This window comes from Recurvomyces mirabilis, assembly GCF_035927965.1.
Source record: "Recurvomyces mirabilis strain CCFEE 5264 chromosome Unknown scaffold_25, whole genome shotgun sequence".
Lineage (NCBI taxonomy): Eukaryota > Fungi > Ascomycota > Dothideomycetes > Mycosphaerellales > Teratosphaeriaceae > Recurvomyces > Recurvomyces mirabilis.
Genome location: NW_027041959.1, coordinates 130,763 through 154,307, shown reverse-complemented (window position 1 = coordinate 154,307; position 23,545 = coordinate 130,763). Strand labels below are relative to the sequence as shown.

Genomic DNA, 23,545 nt, shown 5'->3' with positions numbered 1-23,545 from the left:
TCGCACAACAATTCTCCTCCCGCAAGACACTAACTGCCACGCTCCATCGAGCAATTAATCATTCACGACAGTTCTCAGGCACGACATCCTCGAAATGTTCGCACTCAGAGACTTCCTGGCCATGAGCTTACCTTTGCGCATTGCGACGCTTACTACCTTGTCCGCATTACTATTTGCGCAGCCGTCGATACAACAGACGTACACGAAATGCAACCCAACAGCACAAGGCGGATGTCAACCCGACCCAGCGTTGGGCACATCAATAACAGCGGACTTCAGGAGCGGCGCTTCGAATCAGTTCACATCCTCTGGTAACGTCGCATACAGCTCAAATGGTGCAGCTTTTACCGTCGCCAAATCGGGCGACTCGCCAACGATCGAATCGAACTGGTACATCATGTTTGGCAAGGTCTCTGTGACGATGAAGTCAGCCCCGGGGACTGGTATTGTCAGTTCAAGCGTACTGCAGTCAGATGATCTGGACGAGATAGATTGGGAATGGGTCGGAGGAGCCAATGATCAGGTGCAGAGCAATTACTTTGGAAAAGGTCAGACGACAACATACGATCGAGCGGCTGTGCATGCTGTCACCAACACGCAAGGGCAATGGCATACATATACGATCGAGTGGACGGAACAGCAAATTGTGTGGCAGATCGATGGAACGACGGTACGAGTGCTTGGCTTCAACGACGCACATGGGCAATACCCACAAACTCCTTGCAAGGTCAAGATTGGTAGCTGGTCCGGCGGCGATCCCTCAAACCCTCAAGGCACGATCGCCTGGTCTGGAGGAGTCACGAATTACGCAGCTGGTCCTTTCACGATGTATGTTCAGAACATTGCTGTGACCGACTACTCGACCGGCAAACAATACACCTATGGCGACATGAGCGGTAACTGGCAATCCATTGAATCGACTGGCGGGAGTGTGAACGGCAACATCGGCGCTGCATCTGGTACCGACACTGCAGCACCAGCTATTACTTCGACTTCGTCCGGCAATGTGATACCGTTCGATGGCACACACGCCGACTGCTCAACATGTACCGCTCCCGGTTCCGGAGGCTGGACCGTCTCGACCGTCACAAGCGCCTCTGTGACATACACCACATACCCCGGCCTCCCATCTGGATGGACCGTGAATGGTTCCGGAAAAGTCGTGCCTCCTAGTGCTGCACCTGTCAGTAAGCACCATCCCTAAAACCCCTGCCTAGTGCGCTATAAACAATCAAATGAACTTCCAGCTGACTTTGGTTTCCGTAGTCGACGTCCCAATCCGCCTCGCCTGCATTATCGCCGGCGGCCTCACCGCTGGTTTCTTGTTCGGCTTCCGGATATGAGATAGTCACATCCTACGACGTTCGAGGCTTTCTCATGACCGCCACTGTACCTGTTGGTGTGTCAACTGGCTGGGATATCAGAGGATTTCCCACGACTGCTTATCCGTCTAATTGCCAGATCAGCAATCCGCCTTTTGCTATCGGGCAGGTGCTAGGCGCTACCACGCAGAGTGGTGCGCCTAGTGGAAATCAGGAAGGAATGAGTTCTGGGAATGGACTTGTTGCTGAGTCGAGTACGGCTGGGTTGGTCACGCCCACGGCTTCGAGGAGTGCTGGGGTGCGTGGGGAAAGTGGTGTGGATCTGCGATATGTGATGCTGGTTATTTGTACGATGAGCTTAGCGTTGGCGTTGGCTTGTTTTCTTGCATAGCGAGTGCAGTGTGCATGGAAGGGGGTAAATGGACATGGATGTTAGGGATAGACAACGGCCTTGGCTATAGGTCTGTATATAGCACTAGGAAGCATGATCGACGAGGATGCATTGCTTCGAGCCCTACGGCATCTCCACAGCCCTTTCACGTTTACTACAGACATCGGATGCTTCAGCAGCAGTCGCCTTGGGTGATCGACCACTTGGATAAGTCCTTAATATCAGCCTGTAGGGTTGACGACCCCATGGAGAAGAGGGGGTACAAAGAGCCTCGACGACAATCTCCCAACGGCATCTACCACCGCAATCTTTCACAACTGTCCTTCGAAGAATATCTCGCGTTCCTTTCAGCTTGCTAACCATATGTGATCATGACGACAACTCTTCAACGGCACGGCAGGTGGAGTTTTCGCACATTTAGCCGGTACCTCGACGCACTCCTCACGAGTGCGCCCATTGACCGGGTCACGGCACATTGGTGAGCATCAGGGAAGAAAGAACGTATAAAGTACAGCATGGCTCTGAAGATGGTGCAGATCAGGTGTGCTTGTTGCCAAGATGCGTTCCTTCCTCTTTTTAACGCCGCTGCTTGGCTTGCTTGCCACGGCTAGTGCGACGCCATCGACTGCACAGCTTGGCGATATTACTGTTCTGGCGCAGAACAACCTAAGAAGTAAGGCATGACGAAGGATCCAAGAACGCTCTGAAGCATTCACTTATCATCGTCTAGTCAGTGATGCCTCCAAAACCAGCGCAACACTCCTCTTAAGCTCAAGGAAGCCCTACAGTGCCGCTGAACAAGCCTGCTCGGCTCTGAGCGAACAGCTTTGGTCGCCTAACGTACAGAACTTCGATGCTGGGTTGAATCAGTCCCTAGCTTATGAGGTCTTCGCTGGACATTTGGCGGCCGATCAGCTGCTTTGGATCGCTGCAGATACCCTACCATCGGGATGGCAACATCACCACCGTAGGCCACAATGTCAGGCCATTGATGTCAAGGGTCAATGCCATACGGTAGACTGCAACTCTCAGCTACCTGCCTTGTGTACACAGAGCGCCACACCATCGAACAGCACTTTCGCCAACACGACTGCTCCGTTCCAGGTAGCGCAGGCCGTTGGCCAGCAGACTCTGGTTGGCTATAGAGACTTTTATACCTTCCGCTTCGAGGGTGTAAGATTCGCCGAGGAGCCGGAGAGGTTCACGTACTCGAGCGTATTTACCAATGCTACTGGTGTCAACAACGCTCTCAATCCCGCCCCGGAGTGTCTGCAAGCTCCCAATAACGGCAGCACCGATTGCTTGTTCCTCAACATCTGGACCACGAGTCTACCCTCCGAGCAGCCGGCCAAGAAGGACCTCAAGCCTGTGATGGTATATATCTATGGTGGTGGCTTCGCTACTGGATCCGCTAGCAACCCCACGAATGATGGCAGCATGCAGGCATCTCGTGGCGATGTCGTCGTCGTTGATATTGCGTATCGCTTGAACAGTCTTGGCTTCCTGGCTCTGGACGATGGGGTGCACAATGGCAATTATTGGATATCGGATTTGATCTCCGGGCTTGAGTGGATACAGAAGTACATCTCATATATGGGAGGCGATCCAGAAAAAGTGATGATCTTTGGCGAAAGGTGAGTGAGGCGGCAATACCCCATAGGTCGATCGTTGAGCTTCGCTGACAGTCTTGTAGTGCCGGTGCCGAAAGTGTGCAAGCCCTTCTCGCTTCGCCAAAGGCCATTGGTCTTTTCCGTGGCGCCCTTATGCAGAGCAACTACTATCAGCCTTACGTGCCAGTAGCTCAAGCCGTGAATCGGACCACCAATGCCATCCTGCGTGAGACTGGCTGCAATACGACGACGAATCAGCTTGCCTGCTTGCAGGCATACAATGCGACCGCTCTGATCAACTTACCCACAAACTTCAACTACCCAGTCATTGATGGTACATACCTTACGAGCTCTTACATCAATCTCAATGCTAGCGCTGCTGGGAGGGACATCTCTTCTGTCCCAGTCATCTCGGGAGTCAACCGTGACGAAGAGGGTGTGCTGATCCCAAATTTCGATACCACGAATCTCACACAGAGTATCGTGGATCTCGCCGCCTCGCAAGGCTACAGTACTGCGGAGCTCAACGCCATCCTCACGCATCTCGATGAGTTCCCACTGGGCAGCACACCATCGAACAACAACACTTTAATCAACCAGGTCTTCAATACCACAGTTCGTATTGCAACAGATGGCGGCTTCCACTGCAGTGACGAGAACACTATCATTGCAGCAGCGAGCACTGGCATCTTTCCGAAGACATGGTTCTTCGAGTTCAACAGGACTTACCAAGATCCGGGCTACAACATGAACGGCGCGTGTCAGGCTCCCGTCACCTCGACTCATCCTGCTGGTGATCCCGAACTAGAGTACTTCAAATGCCATGCCGGAGACTTGTCCATCAGCTTTGGCACTTTCGCTAGAAGTGGCTTTCCGGAGCGTGATCAGTACGATATCCCGTTCGCCCAGCTGACGGTCGACTACTGGACTGCCTTTGCACGGGAGCTCGACCCAAACCCGAACCCAGCCTTCCTCACTGCTCGAGGCTATTGGGATACGCTCCGCCAAACCACAATCGCCGGTCCTTGGAATGCGGTGAATGCAAAGCAGCCAGAAATGATGGAGTTGCAGTGGAACGGTGCCATGAGGCCTTTCCCAGACGCCGCGCAGTGTAGTGTACTAGGCCAGCCGCTCGATGCTCTGTTGCATTAAGTCGATATTTCCCATCTAGACAACTTGGAGGACAGTATGCCAGGGAGGTAATCAGCTGGTCATGAAATATTGATTAGAATCGTACCTTGCGTAGCACATGGTTGAAAGATCTAAGCAGTACCGTGGAGCGTGTGGGTTTCACGGCAAAGAACAATAGATCAATCCTGCATATACGTTCCTGGGACCCGAGCCAGCTCTGTACTGCAGCAGTGACATGGTTTGTACGAGTCAAGCAAGTCCATGTCATGGAACAATCGCGGTAGTGCGTCTGCAGAGGGACGTGTCGATCACACGTGGGATGACATTGCTAATAGTTGAGATCTCTTGCATTTGCCACAAACAAGAGCCGCACTGGGTCGTGTCGTAGGCGCCGGCCTTGCGATTCGTAACGACACGACAGAGCTGCGTGAAACATTCTGATTGAAGTGCCGCGGTCGATGCAAAGTGCACTGGCTCACGATAATTGTTAGTCCAGGAACCAAGCGTAGCTCGCGTAAACAAGGTCCTGTGCTGATCTCGCAGAAGTGCCGCTCGCCGAGACTAACCAATGTATTTTGGCCAACATATTGAATAACGGTGGGTTGAACATTTGGTTGGACCATGGCTGTCTCGGACGTTACACCGCAGACCCTGACTTGCCTAATTTCAATCGGAAGCACATGCCCTTGACCCCCTACGTCATCTTTCTGAGAAGCGCACCTCACGTTCAGTGTGTCTTACGCGCTAGTTCTCCGGGTCTGCAAGACACAACGATTACCTTCGCGCGCTTAGCTGATGACTCCACGTATCGCTGTAGGGTGCGCGCTGGACCCAGTTCATGATCGGCTGTGTTTGCGAGTGTTGGAGGAGGAGGGCTGGACAGCGCGATGAAGTCTTCGGTAGCAGCATCTCCACCGTCTGACGATGATTCAGAGAACGAAGAGACAGAGCCAACGCCGACTGGACGACCTTCGAGACCAGAAATTACAGACCAGCAGTCATATCCTCGGCCCAACCTGGTGCGATCACCTCCAGTACGGTTATCAGAACTCGAGCAGGCTGCGCAAGGACAGGAGGGTGTCGCCCGACGTGGCAAGGCTAGCGCTCCGCGTGGAGGCAAGCAAGTACAGATTGGCGGTGGAGATGGTATAAGTGATGAGCTACCACGGCCAGATATCATGCGCGTGGTCAGTGGCACGGAGGAGGAGAGATTGGTAAAGCTGAAGGAGGCTGTCAATGCCAAGCTTATGCTGCAGCAACGCAAACGTGGAAGCTATGGCTCGAAACGACCTGCTTCCATCAAGGAGGAGAACGCGCCAATCTCTCCCTCGCTGAATGATGCGTTTGCCAGTCCTGTGGAACAGACGCGCCCACTGTCGACCGTATCTACCGAATCGACAGAATCGGCGAAGACGGTTCGTGCCAGTTTGCCTCCTACTCCGGCTGATGGGAAGCCCTTGCGCACCCCTTCTTACCCATTCCCTTATGTGCCAGGAACACCGCGCACGTGGTCTTCAGACTTTCATCAGCCTTTCACGAGTCTGTCGCCTACAGTTACCGCAAGGCATGGTGACCTGGAGACACCAGGTACAACCTCCAGCGACCTCATGTCTGGCGGTAGTACGCCAGCAGCTGGTGCTTTTGACTTTGTGCCACGAGCACGGGGATATCAAGGCGAAGAGGATCCGCGATTCCCCACGCCTAACCTTTACGATACAGTATTGCAGTTGAACACAGAGCCGGGCTTGGAGCAATGGTGGGCGACTGTGACTAATCTTATGCACGATGACTACAAGGCAGATCGTGTAACTCTAGTCACACCGCTGGATCCGACCGACATCGAAAATGTGCCGTGGGGTCAGAGAGCTACATTCAGCATGAACGGACGTGAGGAATTTGTGCCACATGGTGTAGTCGAACAACAGATTGCACATTTGCAGCGACCAGATCTTGTGTTCAGAGGACCGTCTACGGAATCGACACGCGATTTCCAGATGCAAAAACTCCACCCGGAAAGACTGCGACCAAATCTCCAAGCCCGGCACTCTTATGCTGGTCCGACTCCCGGACGTGATTCGCAGAATGTTGCCACGGCCGGTGCACTGCCGAAAGCGGGCGCAAGACCGCAAGGGCCGCTTCGTACCGTGACACATGCACCTGGTGCCATGGTCAATCCTCGAGAAAGCCAGCAGCGATCACTATCTTCCATGAGTGCTGCTTTGGGCCAAGCCACCCTCAGCGACCCGGATTTTAGTAGTATAGCAGGTGGTATTGATGCAGGACCGTATGCCGAAGTGTTTCCTGCTTTGCGAAGCCTGGATCATGAAGTTCGACCCTTAATTGAGTCTGGAGGGGTGAATAGGGTACTAGAACGTGGGAAAGTGGTCACTGTAACGCGAGACTACACCTCGGAGGCATCTGTCTCCACACCATCTGCAACATCAATGCAAAACAGTATGGGCCGTGGCGTAGCCACCGGTAACACGACCACTTCGGAAGCGGCTCAGCTATTGGGAAATTATAGGAGCGTATTTGTAGCTGACAATCTGTTCGGTCCTCGACGAGATTACGAAGAGTACGAGCAGTATCCCACTTCCCCTTGGGCACAATCTCCAGCACCTTCACCTGCGATACAGCAGGAAGAAGATACCAACCCGTTCTTCGCTTCGGAGGAGCAGCAGGTGGAGGAGTCTTTCAACCCTGTCACAGGCACGCCGAGAGACTACTCTCAATTGGGCCAGGTCGAAGCGATTGGGATTGATCATGCGAGTACTGTGATTCACATTCCATTGGTGCATCCATCACTTTCTCAGCCTATGCAGTCGCTTAGGATGCGACAAGCAGCCGATCGGCCAGGACCACCATTACGGAGTAACACCCTGGATATGGAGCGCAAGGCACCTATTGCGATTCTGTCTGTGCTAAGTTCCACCATACCATACCCACCTAACCTTACTCACTCGCTGAAACTACTCGGTCCCCACCTCGCAACATCTTTCGCGACAGCGCAACAATTTTCTGCCTCACATCCGCAAGCGATCAGTATTCGCCATCGTAGGACTGCGTCAGGTCACCACCTAGGGAGGGCCCCAATGACGATTGAGCCTACCTCGCTGGATGATATCATGGACGCCGAGCTTGAAGAACCAATGGGATCAGTGTCGGGCAGCATGACCAGTACCTCTGACTACTCTGGGCGATCCAGAAATAGTCCAACAAGCTCAATCGTTGGTACACCTGGATGGGATCCTGCCGCACATGGCTGGAGCGCGAGCAAATCTGCCGTCGTAACGCCAGCATTGACTGGCTCTGAAATGGTCGACAACTACTTTGAGGCCAAGAAGCGATCCTCGCAGCGAAGCGGCAGTAATCAGCATGCATTGACGCACGCAATGCCAGTCAAGCCTCCCCCGGAGAAAGCTGGTCGGAAAGTATCTCCGGGCCAAAAGGAGGAGATGCGAAGTCCACAAACCGACAATCGAGCTCGCACGGCCGCTACCTCGAAGGACGGCAAATCCATTGCCCAATCTGCTAGAGGACAAAGCCCCCCACATGCTTCGGACCTTACCTCGCCCTCGCGGCCAGGGATGCATCACTCTGTCTCGCACTTTGCAGGCCAGTCCGAGGCAGATGCTGCGAGGCGGCACTCGCTTCTGCACTCCTACGGTGCTGATCTGGAAAGCTCATTTGGGGCTGCTGGAGGAGCTACTACGACTGTGGCCGGGCACGGGCGCAAGGCTTCGTACAGCGAAGACATGCCTCCACCATCCGAGCGCTTACTCCGGACCATCATTGACTCTGTTCCAGTACAGATCTTCACTGCTCGGCCGGATACTGGCCAGCTCTCATGGGTGAACTCCAAATTCCTCATCTATCGTGGGCAGGAGCCACGCCAAGTATTGAGCCAGCCTTGGAATGCCATTCATCCCGACGACCGCACCGAGTTCATGGCGAGTTGGCATAGGTCGCTTCGCACCGTTCAGCAGCTGCAACAGAAAGTTCGCTTGGAGAGATTCGACGGTACCTTCCGCTGGTTTTATGTTAGAGCTGCGCCACTGAAGGACAAGCGTTCGAAAATCGTTCATTGGATTGGTACGATGATGGACTTCCACGAGCAGCATCTCGCAGAGACGAACGCTGCTCGCCAGCAAGAGACGGCTGCCTCTGAAGCAAAGTATCGCGCCTTGGCGAACTCGAGTCCGCAGATAGTCTTCGCTGTCAGTCGCAAGAAGGGGGTCATATTCTGCAATAGCCAATGGCTCCATTACTCTGGACAGACAGAGGCTCAGGCACTTGGTCTCGGCTTTGTCGATTGTGTTCACCCAGATGATCTTGTCAAATGTAGGCTCCCGAATTTCGACGATGAGACTGGTGAGCCCATCGGAGTGCCTACCTCTCTGCCGCCAGAGCTCAGCCGTGCAAACACAGCATCGGCAGCATCTTCGAGTGGATCATCGGAAACCGAGAGACCTGCTCACAGCTCGGACTCGTCTTCTTCGCCAGCTTCGGTGATGCCGCAACGGAAACTATCCGAACTCGCAAGTAAAGGCATACTGAAGGTCTCCAGAGACTTGGACGGCAAGCCTTTCTATTCCACGGAAGTAAGACTCAGGTCGAAGGAGGGCGACTACCGGTGGCATCTCGTACGTGTGCTACTTGCGGAGCCGCTGGTGCAGCAAGCTAACGAAGAGGAAACCTGGTATGGTACATGCACCGACATTAATGACCACAAAACTCTGGAGCGGGATTTGAAGGAAACTATGGATGAAAAGTCACGCTTCCTGAGCAATATGTCGCATGAAATCAGAACACCACTCAACGGCATCATGGGTATGGTCCATTTTCTGATTGATAGCAGCCTCTCTTCTGAGCAGATGGAGCACGTCAACATTATTCGTGCGAGTACTGAAGGTCTTCGAGGTCTCATCAATGACATTCTCGATCTCTCGAAAGCTGAGGCAGGCATGATTCAGCTGAACTATGATTGGCTCTATATCCGGGCATTGATCGAAGAAGTCAACGACCTCACTTCAGCGATGGCCATAGACAAAGGCCTGGAGCTGAACTACCTCGTGGAGGAAGATGTGCCAGCCCAGGTCAAGGGCGATCGATTCCGGATCAGACAAATTCTACTCAACGTTATTGGTAACGCCATCAAGTTTACGCAAGTGGGCGAAGTCTTCGTGCGCTGCAGTGTCATGGCTAAAGGAGAGCGCGAACTCGCTAGGAACGAGAAGCTTATCAAATTCGAGATCGTCGACACTGGTCGCGGCTTTAACGACAAAGAGGCTGAGCATTTGTTTAAGCGCTTCAGCCAGATTGATGGCAGTAGCACTCGTCAACATGGTGGCACCGGGCTTGGTCTTGTCATCTCACGCCAACTTGCACAACTCCATGGCGGCGACATGAGCGCTAGGGGTGTGCCAGGCAAAGGGTCCACCTTCGCCTTCTTCGTACAGACGTCTCTACCATCGAGACACGATCAGCCACCAGCGGCGCCACCGACACCCGGACCTGCAGCTAGTATGCCGATACTGCCAATGTCCCCCAGTGTCTCTGGGACGCCAACGCCGCTCGCCAGATTGACGAAAGCACAATCTATTCCACAAGCTGGTGTTCAGGCAGCTACTCAACCGAAAGCGTCGCCGAAATTCCTACCTGAGTATTCTCAGACTCCATCGCCGTTCTTGGTGCCGAAAGTGGCTCGAGATTCACCTTCGGTATCTTCAGTAGGCTCGGACTCATCACAGTCGATTGGTCGTACAGACAGCCTGCAGTCCGAGCGCTCGTCTGCTTCGTCGTACATCTCGAACGCGGCTTTTGCAAGCCCTGCACTGAGCTTGTCGCTACCAGAGGAAAGCAAGAGGTCGAACTCGGCATCTTTGGTTACTCCAGTCGTGCCTGGCGGTCTTCGAGTAGTATCACCAGGTGGTAGCCTCGTCCCACCAATGTTTTCGATCATGGTGGTGTGCCCTCTGAAGTACAGTCGCGAGGCAACAGTACAGCATATCGACCAGACACTCCCGAAGAACATACCACATCAGATCACCGCGCGTGAAAATCTGCTAGAGTGTCAGAAGATCTTGGGTGGTGATACTCCGGTTATCTTCACGCACGTTGTCGCTTTCTTGCAGGACGTTGGAGACATTGTCGCCCTCCTCGACCAGATACTCTCCTCTCCACCACACTCGGCTACCTCAATCGTCATCATCAGCGACCTGGCACAACGCAAAAAGATCATGGAACATGCTCCCAAGTACGACTACGACGCTCTCATTAAGGAGCGCAAGCTCCGTTTTGTGTTCAAGCCGCTCAAGCCATCACGCTTCGCCGTCATTTTCGATCCGCAGAAGGAACGTGAAATGAGCACAGATCGGAACCAGGACAGCGCACAAGCCGTCGCCGTTAGTCAAAAGCAGGTATTCGAGGAACTCAAGAAAAGGCTCGGCAACAAAGACAAGCGCGTACTGCTTGTCGAGGACAACCGTGTTAATCAGATGGTAAGTTCTCACAGATCCACAATCCTCAGCTCTTTACTAATCCACCGCGCAGGTCATCCTCAAGTTCCTCAGCAAAGTCGACATCAAAGTCGACACCGCCCTCGACGGCGTCCAATGCACGGACAAAGTCTTCTCCCAACCCCACGGCCACTACAGCATCATCCTCTGCGACCTACACATGCCCAACAAAGACGGCTATCAGACCTGCAAGGATATTCGGAAGTGGGAGAAGAAACACAAGTACCCTTACCTCCCGATCGTCGCGTTGAGCGCGAATGTGTTGGGCGATGTGTATCAGAAGTGTGTCGAGGCCGGGTTCAACAGCTATATGACGAAGCCGGTGGACTTCAAGGAGTTGAGTCAGGTTTTGATGGGGACGATGGATCCGGTTGATCCAAGCAAGCCGCATGAGTTTATGAAGAGGAAGGGGACGGCGGGGAGGTGAGGCTACGTGGCGAGAGAAGATGGACGTGATGGGCGGAGGCGTGGCCTTGCACTGGTGGATGTCGTCTAATACTGCTTCCTGAAGCGGCTCTTGTGAGCGAGGTGTTTTATGGATGGGCAGCATGAGCGTTGATGCGAGTCTTTTGTCACTCTCTTGGACCTGATGGCGAGCTAGCGAGCGAGCATGTGAGCGGTGGCGCTGTGTTGAGGATTCTTCGAATTTGTCGCGGCTGAGCTAGATGGGAAGGATGGAGCATATGGTATGGGTAGCGATGGCGTATCTTGTTCTGGCCATGTATGATAGATTGAATGACAACACACGAAAACACCTGTGTTTGTATCACCAGCCACAGGAGCCATTCGGGGTCTCTCATGCAGGCAGTTTCAAAGTTCTTGCTAGGTACCATATCTAGCTCTCCTCTGCTGATGCAATAGGTGTTCCTACTGCTGGTGTACCGTTTGCAGGGGTGCCAGTCGCAGACGGGCCATCGTCAAGTGGTGGCGGTGGCGGTGGAGGCACGTCAGCTGCGTCCTCCACATGAACACCATTGCCATTCGTTGTGGCGGACACGACTGGCCGCCTCTTCCAGACTCTGATGGTCCTATCCAGCCCACAAGTGACCAGCTGCTGAGTCTGACCACTCACATCCACGCCCAACACCGCGCCCTCGTGTCCCTGTATCTCCTGCAGAACCTCTTTCGAGCTAACGTCCCATAACAGCACCCTCCCGTCATCACTCCCACAGGCTGCAAAAGCCCATTGATCCTCCTCCGAGTCCTCGTCACCATTCCGCACCTCGTTCTGCTCCGCAGCATAGACCCCAAATGCCGTCCCAATCGAGTACTTCTCATTCCTATGCCCCTGATACGTCTTCACCACCCGCCCATCAACATAATCCCACAACCTCACGCACGAATCCAACGTACAAGCCAGCACAAACTTCCCATTCGGCGAGAACCTCACACTCGTCACAGGAGCATTGTCCTCATGTACCAGCGTCTTCAAGCACTGCCCCGTCCCCGTATCCCAGATCCTAATTAACCCATCGCTCGAACAAGAAGCAATCAACGTCCCATCCCGCACAAAATCCACCCCGCTGACTGGATCCGAATGGGCGGGTAGACTCCGCATCACCCTCGCGGTACGGACGTCCCAGAGGAAAACGGCTTCGTCGTAGGAACCGGAGACTATCATGTTTCCCTTTGGCGAGAAGGCGAGACTGTAGACGTAATTGTGATGGCCCACTAGAGGCGAAGGGAGACATTTTCCAGTGGAGATGTTCCAGAGTCGGATTAGTTTGTCGTCGCTGCCGGAGGCGAGGACGAGGGAGTCGGGGGACCAAGCGAGGGTGGAGATGCCGGCTAGATGGCCTTCGAGGGTGTGAGCGAGGGCACCGGTGGTCGCATCCCATACTTTGATGGTCGCGTCGGCGGCTGTATTGATTAGGATGGTCAGTATATGTGGCTTAGTGATGTGAGGTGGGTTTACTACTCACAGCAACTAGCGATCCACTTCCCATCTGGCGAATATTTGACCGCAGCCACACCTCTTTTGTGCCCACGCAATGTCATATGAGGAACGTAATTGAGCTCTCTTGGTCTTTCCAGTCTAGGCTTCTTCGCTACCGCACCCTCTTGCTCTTGCTCTTCCGGCGACTGGAGTTCACTCGGCATCTCTTCATCGTAGGCATATTGTAGGGCGGCGCTGTCCTCGGCGCCATCGTATTGTGGTGGTACGCCTGTGTCTTCTGACTCTGATCGCTTTCGCTTGGGTGAGCGACGGGGCGCGTCTGGAGTTGAGATGCTCATGATGTTGTGTGTTTCTGAAGGTTATTATTATGAGGAATAATTTGTGGCACGTGAGGTCGAGCGAGGGACGCGTTGCGAAATGACTCGAGCGCGTTTCCTGGAGAAAGATAACATAAACAACGCCTTCAGCACGACACTAGGGATGGGAGACAGCACACTGAACGATAAGAAATGGTATACTACGAGACTGCCACAGGATATCGTGCCCAAGACGCCATTACAAAACCACCTCATGCCCCACCTGCAGCTCACATCATAATACCCAGAGCACCACGACACGCACCACCACACTACCCTCTCAACGTGTCATCCAACCCTCTCCTCCCCTTCTTCAGCGGCGAGAACTGGAATCCACTCCCATCCATAGCCGTCAGCAGCGTACTCCCCATCTTACTCTTCGCCGCGCCCAACAAACCCGTCTTCTTGCCCATCCCACCACCGAACGCCCCAAACCCCTTACTGCCAAACAGCGCTCGACCAGGCATAGCCTTAGGAGCAGTCTCCTCCTCCTCATCAAACAGAGTCTTGCCCAGCCCGCCCAGTTTCCGCTTCTTCTTGATCTCGGGTTCAGCGTCAAAGGTCGCGAATTCGTGAATGGATTTGCGGTATTTCTTCTTCTTCGCGCCGCCATTGTCGTCCGGTCCATCGGCGACTTTGGTCTTGACTTTCATGGCCGCTTTTGCGCCGGCGTTCTCTTGTCCTTGCGTGTGGACGTCCTCGGCCTCCTCTGTCACCATCTCCAGCATTGGCGCCTTCTGCTTACGCTGCACAGCAGCTTTCTTGGGCTGAACATTCGCTTTGCTGGCTGGTTGGGTGGCGAGAGGTTGTTTGGCCGGTTGCTTGGCCGCTGGCGAGGCGGCTTCTTCTTCGTCGCCACTTTCTGGTGCAGCGCTCATTGTCCTATTAAGGAATGGCGTTATCGAGAAAGTGGACTTGTCGCCTACGGCTGCTGCTTTGCGACCACGTTTGGCTGCTGGTCCGTCACCTGGTGTGCCGAGCTGGGTGGCGTCTTGGTCCATTGTGTCGGCATTGCGTTTCTTGGTCGCTTTGGCTGGTGCTTTCGCAGCCGGAGCTTTGGCCGCGGTAGCTTTCTTTGCTGGTGCTGGAGCAGATGTAGACGCCCGGGCAGTCGCCAGCTCAGTCTCAGCTTCCTTCAGCTTCTCCTTGGTCGTCCGAAGCTTGTTCCGGAACTGATTGAGCTTGTCGTCGAGCGTGGCCCTCTGCGACTCCCACTCGTCCGAAGCTTGCTTGGCACCTCTCTCGGCTGCAGCACGAGCTTTCTTCTCCTTCGCCAGATCGTTGCGTAAATCCTCAGCCTGATCGTCGGCCGCCGCGTTCCCATCAGCACGCTTTGAGGCACGAGCGACTGCCTTCTTCTGACCCTCAAGCTCAGCCTGGGCAGTTTCAAGCTGATCTTCGAGCTTCTGCTTTGCCTTCTTCTCGTTCAGAAGATCCTTTCGCACATCCTCAATCTGGGTATTTTGTTGTGCCTCCTCAAGCTGCTCCTCAGCCTTCTGCCGTGCTCTCTTCTCTCGAGTCAATTCCTTCCGCACTTCGTCGACATTCAAATCACTTTGCGACACGTCCGCAGCCTCCTCGGCGCGTTCACGGGCACGCTTCTCCTTCGCAAGCTGTTTCCGCAGATCATCCATCTGCAGTTCCTGCGCAATCTCGACACCAGTATTCCTGCGCTTGGCCAGAGCACGCTGTGCTTCGCGCTTGGCATGTTCGAGTTCGCATTGCACATTCGTGATTTGTCGTTGTAGAGCCAGCTTCTCCGTCATTAGCTCCTCGGTATTCGCTGCCTGCGCCTTCAAATGCGCCAATTCCGGCTTCAGCGCGCTCAGCTCACGCGTCAGAGCCAGCTTCTCGGTCAGAGCCGCCGTCGCATCTTGCGTACTATGCTTCAACGCGTCCTTCTCGGCCAACAGACTCGTCAACTCTTGCTCTCTCTGTCGCAGGTCCGTTTCCAGCTCCTGAAGCTGTGCCTCTGCATCTTCAGCGCGTGCCAAGTTTTCGTTGACCAGTCTCTCGAAAGCGTCTGATCGATCTTCTTCCTGCGCGAGAAGCTCGCGGAGTTCGTCATTGTCGTCCTCTAAGATATGTACATCGAATCGTAGACGGCGGATGTCCTCGTCTTTGCTGAGTATGTTGACCAAATGCGTGCTTTTCTCGTATTTGAGCTCCAATGCCGAGGTCGTGAGTGACTGATCGCACGCAAGATGCGCGAATGTCGGTGCGGGCACCATGATGACAGGCGTATGCTCGGGGTGCGCTATGTTGCGGTAGTATACAGATCTATGTAGTGGCGCATCCGGATTGTCGAAGGTCTGCTGTGTTATTTACATCGACGTAAACAAGTACTAACCACTTTCGGGCTAGACGCGGGAGCACTCCGCGATTGCATTGCATTGCATTGCTCAAGACAGCTGGAGAGATGCATCGTTGCCTTTGCCCTCCTCAAGCCATTGCACATATTAACTGCCACGATGAAAGTCCTACAAGCACTGACGGCCTTGCTGCCACTGGGTGTATTTGGTGCGAAAAAGGCAGCGACTGGCGACCGTTTCCAGACCTACCACTCGAAACAGCTGTCAGCTGGCGGCCCTGTCAAGATTGACGACAAGATCTACGCCGAGCTCACGAAAGGACCTCGCGACTATTCGATCACTGTTTTGCTGACAGCATTGGAGGCCCGCTTCGGCTGCAACCTGTGCAACGAGTTCCAGCCAGAATGGGAGATGCTGGGAAAGCAGTGGGCCAAGGGTGATCGCAACGCTGAAGGCAGGCTGCTTTTCACCACATTGGATTTCTTGGATGGCAAGAACACGTTCCAGAGCGTAGGTTGGACGTGGTATAGTACGCACGGGCTAGGGCTAATTAGAAACCTCAGCTACAAATGCAAACGGCACCCGTACTCCTCCTCTTCCCACCAACCACTGGCCCCAATGCGAAGCCTGATGGAGCTCCTGTCCGCTTCGACTTTTCGTCTGGGTACGTAGACAAGATAAGACTGAGTAGCTGATGCTGGGCTAATACTTCCTTCCACAGCACAAACAAAGCCGAGCCAATCCACTCCTGGCTCTCCCGCCAACTGCCCTCCATCCCGCACCCTCAATTCGTACGCCCCATCAACTTCCTCAAGATCGGAGTAGCCATCACCGCTGTCCTCGGCTTCATCACCTTTGCCACTGTCGCCGCTCCTTACATCCTCCCGGTCATCCAGAACCGCAACCTGTGGGCTGCTGTAAGCTTGATCGCCGTCTTACTCTTCACGAGCGGACATATGTTCAATCATATCCGGAAGGTGCCCTACGTGTCCGGTGACGGGAAGGGTGGTGTGAGTTACTTCGCTGGTGGGTTCCAGAATCAGTTTGGGTTGGAGACGCAGATTGTGGCTGCTATGTGTAAGTTCTGCATGTGGGAAGGGCATTTCGAGAAATTGTGCTAATCTTTAGCAGATGGCGTCCTTTCCTTCGCGACTATCTCCCTGGCTCTGAAGGTCCCTCGCATGGCCGATGCTCGTACACAGCAGATTGCTGTCTTTGTTTGGGGTGGTGTGATACTCGGGATGTACTCTTTCCTGCTTAGTGTGTTCAGGATTAAGAATGGTGGATATCCGTTTTGGCTACCGCCGTTCTAGAGGCTGCACTTTGACCGTGGTCCGAATAAGAGAAGAAGATCTTGTATACTTAGCGGACTGAACTAGAGGAGCATAGACTTTGGCACGCCACTGGACTGCTTCTGAGGGGCCATTCTTCCAGCACTCAGCTGTAGCAGACCATCAATCACGGCCTGATAACGAGAGCAAAGATCATAGAGTGCTTATGGGACGGCCCCATACCGGCTGAGCATACAAGTGGCTCCCGAGTCCACGCTGTCGAGGATGTAATATGTCGCGGTACCACGTACGAACAAAATGAGCTGCATAAGTTTGGCTCTTTCATATCCGCTGCACGTCGACGTGTCATGCGTCCTGCGCTTTGTCAAGCTCGCCACATGAATGCTAGACTTCAGTGAGTTGTAGCTTTCGACATCGCTGATGTGGTCTCAACTCATGTAGGTCCAGCCAATATGGCGTCCGTATTACGCTCGACTAACAACAGAGTCGGACGTACATATGACTACCACTTGCTACTGTCCTTCGGATGAGCGGTGTCCGCGGAGGCGTGGAGGATTCATGACAGTACTGCTTACGATAAGGCCTTGTTGCGAGAATCGAATGACTGTAGCTTCATGTTGTATTTTGGAATGTCCGTCTAGAGAGAACAATAATGTCTCGACGCGCAGCGCTTGGCTATGGACTCAGCAGTCCCTGAAAGAATATCTGACGTTTGTGCCGTGCGGACTGGACCTGGCTGGAGCGGAGGAACAATCGCGCCGACCATTCCTTTCGACAAGGAGTAGGAAGTTTGGTATGAGGCTGACGTCGGACCTCGCAGCAAACGAGGGGTTGCTCATTCGATCGCAAGGGACAGATCTAGATACGCACGACTGCCCAGTGAGATGAGCAGGGCATTATGAGCATCTGCAATATATGAGACATGTTGGTTGCAGGAAAATATATGCAAGATAAAGAGCGTATCAATTTCCAGCATCACATCGAGAGCTTGTATCACTCCTAGCCGGGTCACGATCACCGCTTGTTGGCAGGACGACAGGAGGACAGCTCTTTGCGGCCTGCACACTGCACTCTCGAGCGAAGCGTCCAGTCATCATCGAAGCCTTGTTCTCGCGTGGTGGGCTTTCTCCAAATATCTCTCCTTCCCTCTCTGAGCATGACTAAGAAGCTCAGAATACGATTTCAGCCCTTCGAAGATTCCATGAGACGAATAGTACAAACCAGTGCGAATCTGGGCAAGAACGGTAAGCGACGGGTATGTCCGTGGTGACCAGAGGAGGGACGATTCTACCTCATATCAACCTCGGCACAAAGTGAAACGCGTCGCTGAGGAGGCCGTGTTGAACCACATTTCACTCTTCATCACGCCATCTGGCCACCATGGGCGGAGATGATGAGAGCGACGGTCGGTCATCGTCAAAGGATGCCAAGGAGAAAGCAGCGTCTCGAGCAGCCCAAGTCTCCGAACATCTAGACGCAAGCAAGCAAGGATCTGGACGTCGTCGACGCCGGAAGGCACAGGACGATGCCCTTCCAGCAGACTACAGCGATGTTCTTGGACAATTGCAGAAGCTGCGCGACTTCGCTGCTAACCCTGACACTTCGAAGACAGGCTACATTCGACATCGAGAGGCAGGCAAACTCTGGGTACGGGATCGCATCGACCAGCTTCTCGACAAAGGATCGTTCCGAGAAATCGGCAGCGTGACTGGCAAAGTGAAGTGGAAGCAGACTGGCCCACTGACCGAAGAGGCCGAGCAGTTCCAGCCCAGCAACAACATCAATGGTTTTGGTACGCTTGACGGCAGGCGAATATGCTTCTCTGCAGATGACTTCACGATCCGTGCTGGTCATGCTGATGGAGCTCTGTTCGCGAAGACAGTCTACATGGAGAAGTTGGCCTTGCGACTCAAGCTTCCCAACATCAAACTTGTCGATGGCTCGTCGGGTGGAGGGTCAGTCACAACGATCGAGACGAACGGCTATGCATATATACCCCCTATGGACGGAGCGCACCAGGTCATCCAGCAGCTGAACGCTGGCATACCTAATCTAGGAGCCGCTTTAGGGACGGCTATCGGTCTAGGGGCAGCACGGCTGGTCGTGTGCCACTTTTCTGTTATGGCAGGCGATGTAGGATCTCTGTTCAACGCTGGACCACAAGTCGTCGCCAACGCCACGTTCGAGGAAGGTCTATCTTTCAGCGAGCTCGGTGGTCCAGCCGTGCATTGTACAAATGGTACGATAGACAATCTTGCTGCAAACGAAGTAGACTGCTTCCGTCAGATTAGGACCGTGCTGTCGTACCTTCCCAACTGCGGCACCCAGATCCCGCCTGTTGTGACCTCTGACGACCCTGTTGATCGCCCTTCACCAGAGCTGCGGACGCTGATACCTCGGAAACGGGAACGGATGTACAATGCTCGGAAGATGATCACGACTATTGTCGACAATTCATCGTTCTTCGAGATAGGTGCACTTTGGGGTCGGACGACTATCGTTGGTCTTGCTAGGCTCGGTGGCAAGCCTGTGGGCATTATTGCTAACAATCCCGAAGTCGCTACCGGTGCTCTAGATACGCTTGGCTCGCAAAAGATCGCAAGACATCTGAAGTTCTGTGATGTGTTCAACATACCTATCCTGCAATTTGTCGATGTAAGACCGCCGTCTGATACCAAATCACCCACCTTGCTGACATCTCCCAACAGGTGCCAGGCTACGCAATCGGCACCGTCGCCGAGCGGACCGCCACCATGCGCTGGGGAGTAGAACTTTGGAAGTCATACTATAGCACAACAGTTCCGCTATTCAATGTCCTCGTCCGTAAAGTCTATGGTGTAGCCGGCGGCCTCATGGTCGAATGTCGCGACCCGCACTTCCGCGTAGCCTGGCCAAGCGGTGAATGGGGCAGCCTACCACTCGCCGGCGGCATAGACGTCGGGCATGCAGCAGAGTTGAGGAAGATCGAGAAAGAGAAGGGTCTCGAGGCGAGGAAGGAGAGGTATCGAGAGCTGGATACGATGTACAGGCGACTGATGAATCCAGTGCGAACGGCGAACATGTTTAGTGCGGAGGAGATTATTGATCCAGCTGATACGAGAAGGGTAGTTAGTGAGTGGTGTAGGTGGGTATACGAGACGGAGCTGCCGGAGAGAGTGATCAAGAGGACGACAGGGCAGCTACAGCCGACCTTTGCATGAGAGAGCACACCTTGGAGGAGCTGAGTTGAAGGTGGATCTTGCATTCAAGAAGCAGGTGTTGGACATACACTATATACCAAGAAGTATTGTCACACGTCATCCTTGAGCCTCCGAAACAATACACAAGCAACTCCTCCTTCGCCTCGCTGGTAAAAGTCGTCCAATTCATGTGCGGGTATCATCCCATCATAGCGCCATCGCTAGTAGTTTTTATATACTATCATTCATCCATCAACAGCTCGCTCTATTTAGTTGCACGATGAGCACCGATCGCACCGTAACTCATCTCACCGTTTGGTACCGGCTTTTGAACGTTACGTGTCAAGTCTCCAAAGCCTTCCATATCAAAAAGGTCTTGCTCTTCGTCAATCTTACTGACACTGGTATTACTTAGCCCGCGATCGAGACTGCCTCGTACAGTCGAGCCATTTGATAGAGAACGCATAGCGCCGCCGTTGACTTGTGCTTCGGGCCGAGTGGGATCCAATTTGGCGCGTTGGAACTCCTGGGTAAGCACACTCATGCTGGATTGCTGGGGTGGGCTGACGTTGGCTTTGGATCCCGTCGGATTGGCAAGACCTGTGTTGCGCAGTGGCGACCCTACATGGCCCAGACCGTTGGTCTCGCTAGCGCCACTACTGGGTTTGGCGAACATGCTCGAGTACCGCGACGGACTTGACCCCAGACTGCCTACCCGGCTGTCCTGCGGCGTGCCTTGACTGGAGAGCGTTCTACGCGCAGCGGATAGGAAGCCCGCAGGAGTTTCGTCCTCCTTGCGTCTCCGCGAGCCATCAAGCGAGCTATCATCTTCTTTCAGATCACGAACCAAGGCAGCAGGCAGAAGGTCTTCCCGAGCTTCGCCGCCATCGTCTTCATCGTCCGATTGCTCGAATGGCGTCATGAAATGCTTTGTGCCTAGACTTGCCGACATCATCGGTTGTCTCGCAGAAGAGCGCAGGATGTCCGAGTGTAGGGGCCGTTTCGCAAAGGTAAGTGGCTCGTCAGGACCGCTTGGTGGAGATGACCCTAGCCCAGCCAGATGTCCGTCAATGCCACGATCTCCGAATGCTGAGCTATGCAGGTCTCTCAACGCCGTGTTACCGAATTGTGATTTGCGAGGGTATGAAGCCGGGGGTGAGTCGATGCCGAACCGTGAAGGCACTGACGATGCGAATGGACCATTGCGTGCAGCCATAGAGATCCCGTTGCTGTCGAAAGAATTGGGCAGGGGCGCGTCTAGCACTGACAACCCTCTTTGAGGCGGCGATGTAGCGAAGCCATCATTCTGCAGAGGAGAGCCATACTGTGGTGAAGCCGAGGTGAGAGTCATGTCGATGGGTGCATCATATCCATGCCACCCGCTGTACTGATATTGCTCATACTCTTGTGCACCATCCCTGTCAAAGCCTTGAGCTAGCAGACCAGGCGGGACTTGTGCAAAAGGTCCCTGTTGTATTTGTCCTGGTGCACCTGGGTGTGTTGGAGTCGGGATGTACTGTGCTGGTGGCATCCGGTTGACTACTGTGCCGTTTGGTGTGATGTGTAGAAGCGCGCACTTCCGTCCAAACTTGCAGGCACCCTTCTGAAAGTACTTGCAAGGCACTGGTCGCATGGTTGACTCGAGATCGTGGGAGAAGGGACATGAGTGTCCGGCCTGGCAGTTGCCTTGAAGGAAGAATTTGCAAGGAACATGTTGTGTGTCTGCGCTCCGTCTGAGCCGTCTCTCGCCCAGAACCGGCTGTGTGTATGCTGCAGACTCACTTTTGTTCTTGGGCGGGCTGCGAGGCATGGCGAGTGGTCCGAAAGCAGCGACGTCTCCAGGCATTCCATTATATGGTCGTGAAGGTCCCGCTACGGCCATCGGCATCGCTGCCTCGTGCGTACCAAATTGCATGCTGCTTCTTTGCGATGGTGTGCATGAATCGACTGAGTGTCGGCTCTGATGTGAGCTGCCATTCACACCATTGGCGAAGGCTTGGCTTTGATATCCGTTCATCGTGGAGGGCGCATCGATATCGTCGGCGGGCTCGCGTGCTTCGAAGTCGCACAGTGCGCTGGTACTGCAGCAAGCGATCGTGGGTTGAGTAATTTGTGGTGTAGATTTAGATGTCTGTATCTTAAGAGACTGAAATATGTCGATATTGTGTATCTAGATGCTCTTCAACGCCGGTATCGCCTGCTCGTGATAATGATGTCTCATCAGATAGCCCACGCGAGCTCAAATGTGGAGCAAGATTGTGGGTGAAGAAGAGCCGTGCTCAATAACTGGGCGTGTATCGAGCAGGCTGAATAATGATGAAGCTCGGCGCTCTTCAGGACTACTCACAGGTTTCGTCTTCTTCCCTTCGCCCTGACTCCATCAAGATTGATTTTGATAGCATGGAGAAGCTTCGAAAGTACAAAAGCATTTATATGACCTGCCAGCAGCATCTTGTGATCAGCGTGCACACGTGCACACTTGGCCAGAATGAAGGCAATGAGGCCGCATGGATGCCTTGACAATGGAGCCATATCGCCCTTTATTGCATTACCTGCTTCGAAGTCGACGGAAGCAATGCGGCATCGCATCAGATATCCGATTCACAGTTTGATGATGTCCGTTCGTCATGAGACGGCAACATGGCAGCACGAGCCCTTGAGGAGCACTCGTAGGGCTGCAGATCGGTGATCACAGCCAAGTACCACGAACGAGATGAGTGTAACGTGAAACAAAGCACTCAATCTCACAAGCAGTCTCTGATGCCCAATACTACTGATTCAACAGACAGAGGTGGCCTGCCGGTGAGAGACTTGGCTCGAGAAGTCAAAGCCTGCATGATGTACATACGAACCGCGCCGCGCCGTATCTTGGCTCCTCAAGCTGTCGATGGTTGAGGGGCAATCACGACCATGCGATCAAACGGACACGCTAGACGGAAGACTGCATTGCTCGGACGGGAAAGCACTTCATGCAAACCAATCCGCTCAGGCCAGTTTCGAGTTATCTGTTTGCACATACAGAGATCACATTCATATTCGAAAGACTCGTCTCGATCAATGTGAGAGCGAAGAACATGGGAAGACGGTCCTCTTGTTAGTGTCCCAAGCTGCATGATGTGCAACAAGATATCAAGGCTTACGCTCGCACATTATCGCGACTTCCTCCTTCGTGGCCTGTCTCAGGTCGTACCTTCCTCACTTCCAACACGGGAGCATACCCGCTGCTCCCGCCCGAGTCGCACTGTCCCGCATCGGACGCGCCTCAAAAGCTCGCGTCGTTTCTGCATCCAGCTCGCACATCAGCACCGTCATTCGCTCAGCCCTTTCGACCAACCAACCCTTCAGTCTACCGCATTGTCTTTTCTTCCACCATTCATCCACATCCGTCACCGCAAGCAAGATGAGACTACACGCTGTTGCTGCTGTGCTGGCAGTGACGCGCGTTGTGGCTGCTCAAAGCTCTTCCATCACGTAAGTACCCCTTCCGCTATTCTGCACAGCACCTGCACTATCAACCACTGGCCACCTCCTCGGGCT

At 53.9% G+C, this 23,545-nt stretch overlaps 8 protein-coding genes across 8 annotated transcripts; 5 read left to right on the top strand and 3 right to left on the bottom strand.

The window, feature by feature from the left end:
- Positions 1 to 94: 94 nt before the first annotated feature.
- Positions 95 to 1,343, top strand: CRH1 (transglycosylase; the record flags this gene model as incomplete). Its single annotated transcript, XM_064841047.1, has 2 exons — positions 95 to 1,187; positions 1,267 to 1,343. 2 exons carry the CDS (start codon positions 95 to 97, stop codon positions 1,341 to 1,343), a joined length of 1,170 nt encoding a protein of 389 aa, XP_064691307.1.
- Positions 1,344 to 2,271: 928 nt separating this feature from the next.
- LTS14_008358 (uncharacterized protein) lies at positions 2,272 to 4,475 on the top strand (the record flags this gene model as incomplete). Its single annotated transcript, XM_064841046.1, has 3 exons — positions 2,272 to 2,386; positions 2,444 to 3,347; positions 3,407 to 4,475. The coding sequence occupies 3 exons, from the start codon at positions 2,272 to 2,274 to the stop codon at positions 4,473 to 4,475; spliced, it is 2,088 nt and encodes a 695-aa protein (XP_064691306.1).
- An 866-nt stretch (positions 4,476 to 5,341) lies between these two features.
- LTS14_008357 (uncharacterized protein) lies at positions 5,342 to 11,399 on the top strand (the record flags this gene model as incomplete). Its single annotated transcript, XM_064841045.1, has 2 exons — positions 5,342 to 10,954; positions 11,007 to 11,399. The coding sequence occupies 2 exons, from the start codon at positions 5,342 to 5,344 to the stop codon at positions 11,397 to 11,399; spliced, it is 6,006 nt and encodes a 2,001-aa protein (XP_064691305.1).
- Positions 11,400 to 11,807: 408 nt separating this feature from the next.
- On the bottom strand, positions 11,808 to 13,207 carry SWD3 (WD domain protein; the record flags this gene model as incomplete). Its single annotated transcript, XM_064841044.1, has 2 exons — positions 11,808 to 12,832; positions 12,895 to 13,207. 2 exons carry the CDS (start codon positions 13,205 to 13,207, stop codon positions 11,808 to 11,810), a joined length of 1,338 nt encoding a protein of 445 aa, XP_064691304.1.
- A 290-nt stretch (positions 13,208 to 13,497) lies between these two features.
- LTS14_008355 (uncharacterized protein) lies at positions 13,498 to 15,456 on the bottom strand (the record flags this gene model as incomplete). The annotated part of the gene is made up of 1 exon (XM_064841043.1): positions 13,498 to 15,456. The coding sequence occupies one exon, from the start codon at positions 15,454 to 15,456 to the stop codon at positions 13,498 to 13,500; it is 1,959 nt and encodes a 652-aa protein (XP_064691303.1).
- Positions 15,457 to 15,696: 240 nt separating this feature from the next.
- On the top strand, positions 15,697 to 16,850 carry OST3 (oligosaccharyl transferase subunit ost3/OST6; the record flags this gene model as incomplete). The annotated part of the gene is made up of 4 exons (XM_064841042.1): positions 15,697 to 16,047; positions 16,101 to 16,201; positions 16,259 to 16,614; positions 16,669 to 16,850. The coding sequence occupies 4 exons, from the start codon at positions 15,697 to 15,699 to the stop codon at positions 16,848 to 16,850; spliced, it is 990 nt and encodes a 329-aa protein (XP_064691302.1).
- A 1,359-nt stretch (positions 16,851 to 18,209) lies between these two features.
- Positions 18,210 to 20,029, top strand: LTS14_008353 (uncharacterized protein; the record flags this gene model as incomplete). The annotated part of the gene is made up of 2 exons (XM_064841041.1): positions 18,210 to 19,484; positions 19,538 to 20,029. The coding sequence occupies 2 exons, from the start codon at positions 18,210 to 18,212 to the stop codon at positions 20,027 to 20,029; spliced, it is 1,767 nt and encodes a 588-aa protein (XP_064691301.1).
- A 244-nt stretch (positions 20,030 to 20,273) lies between these two features.
- On the bottom strand, positions 20,274 to 21,896 carry LTS14_008352 (uncharacterized protein; the record flags this gene model as incomplete). The annotated part of the gene is made up of 1 exon (XM_064841040.1): positions 20,274 to 21,896. One exon carries the CDS (start codon positions 21,894 to 21,896, stop codon positions 20,274 to 20,276), a length of 1,623 nt encoding a protein of 540 aa, XP_064691300.1.
- Between the last annotated feature and the right edge of the window lie 1,649 nt (positions 21,897 to 23,545).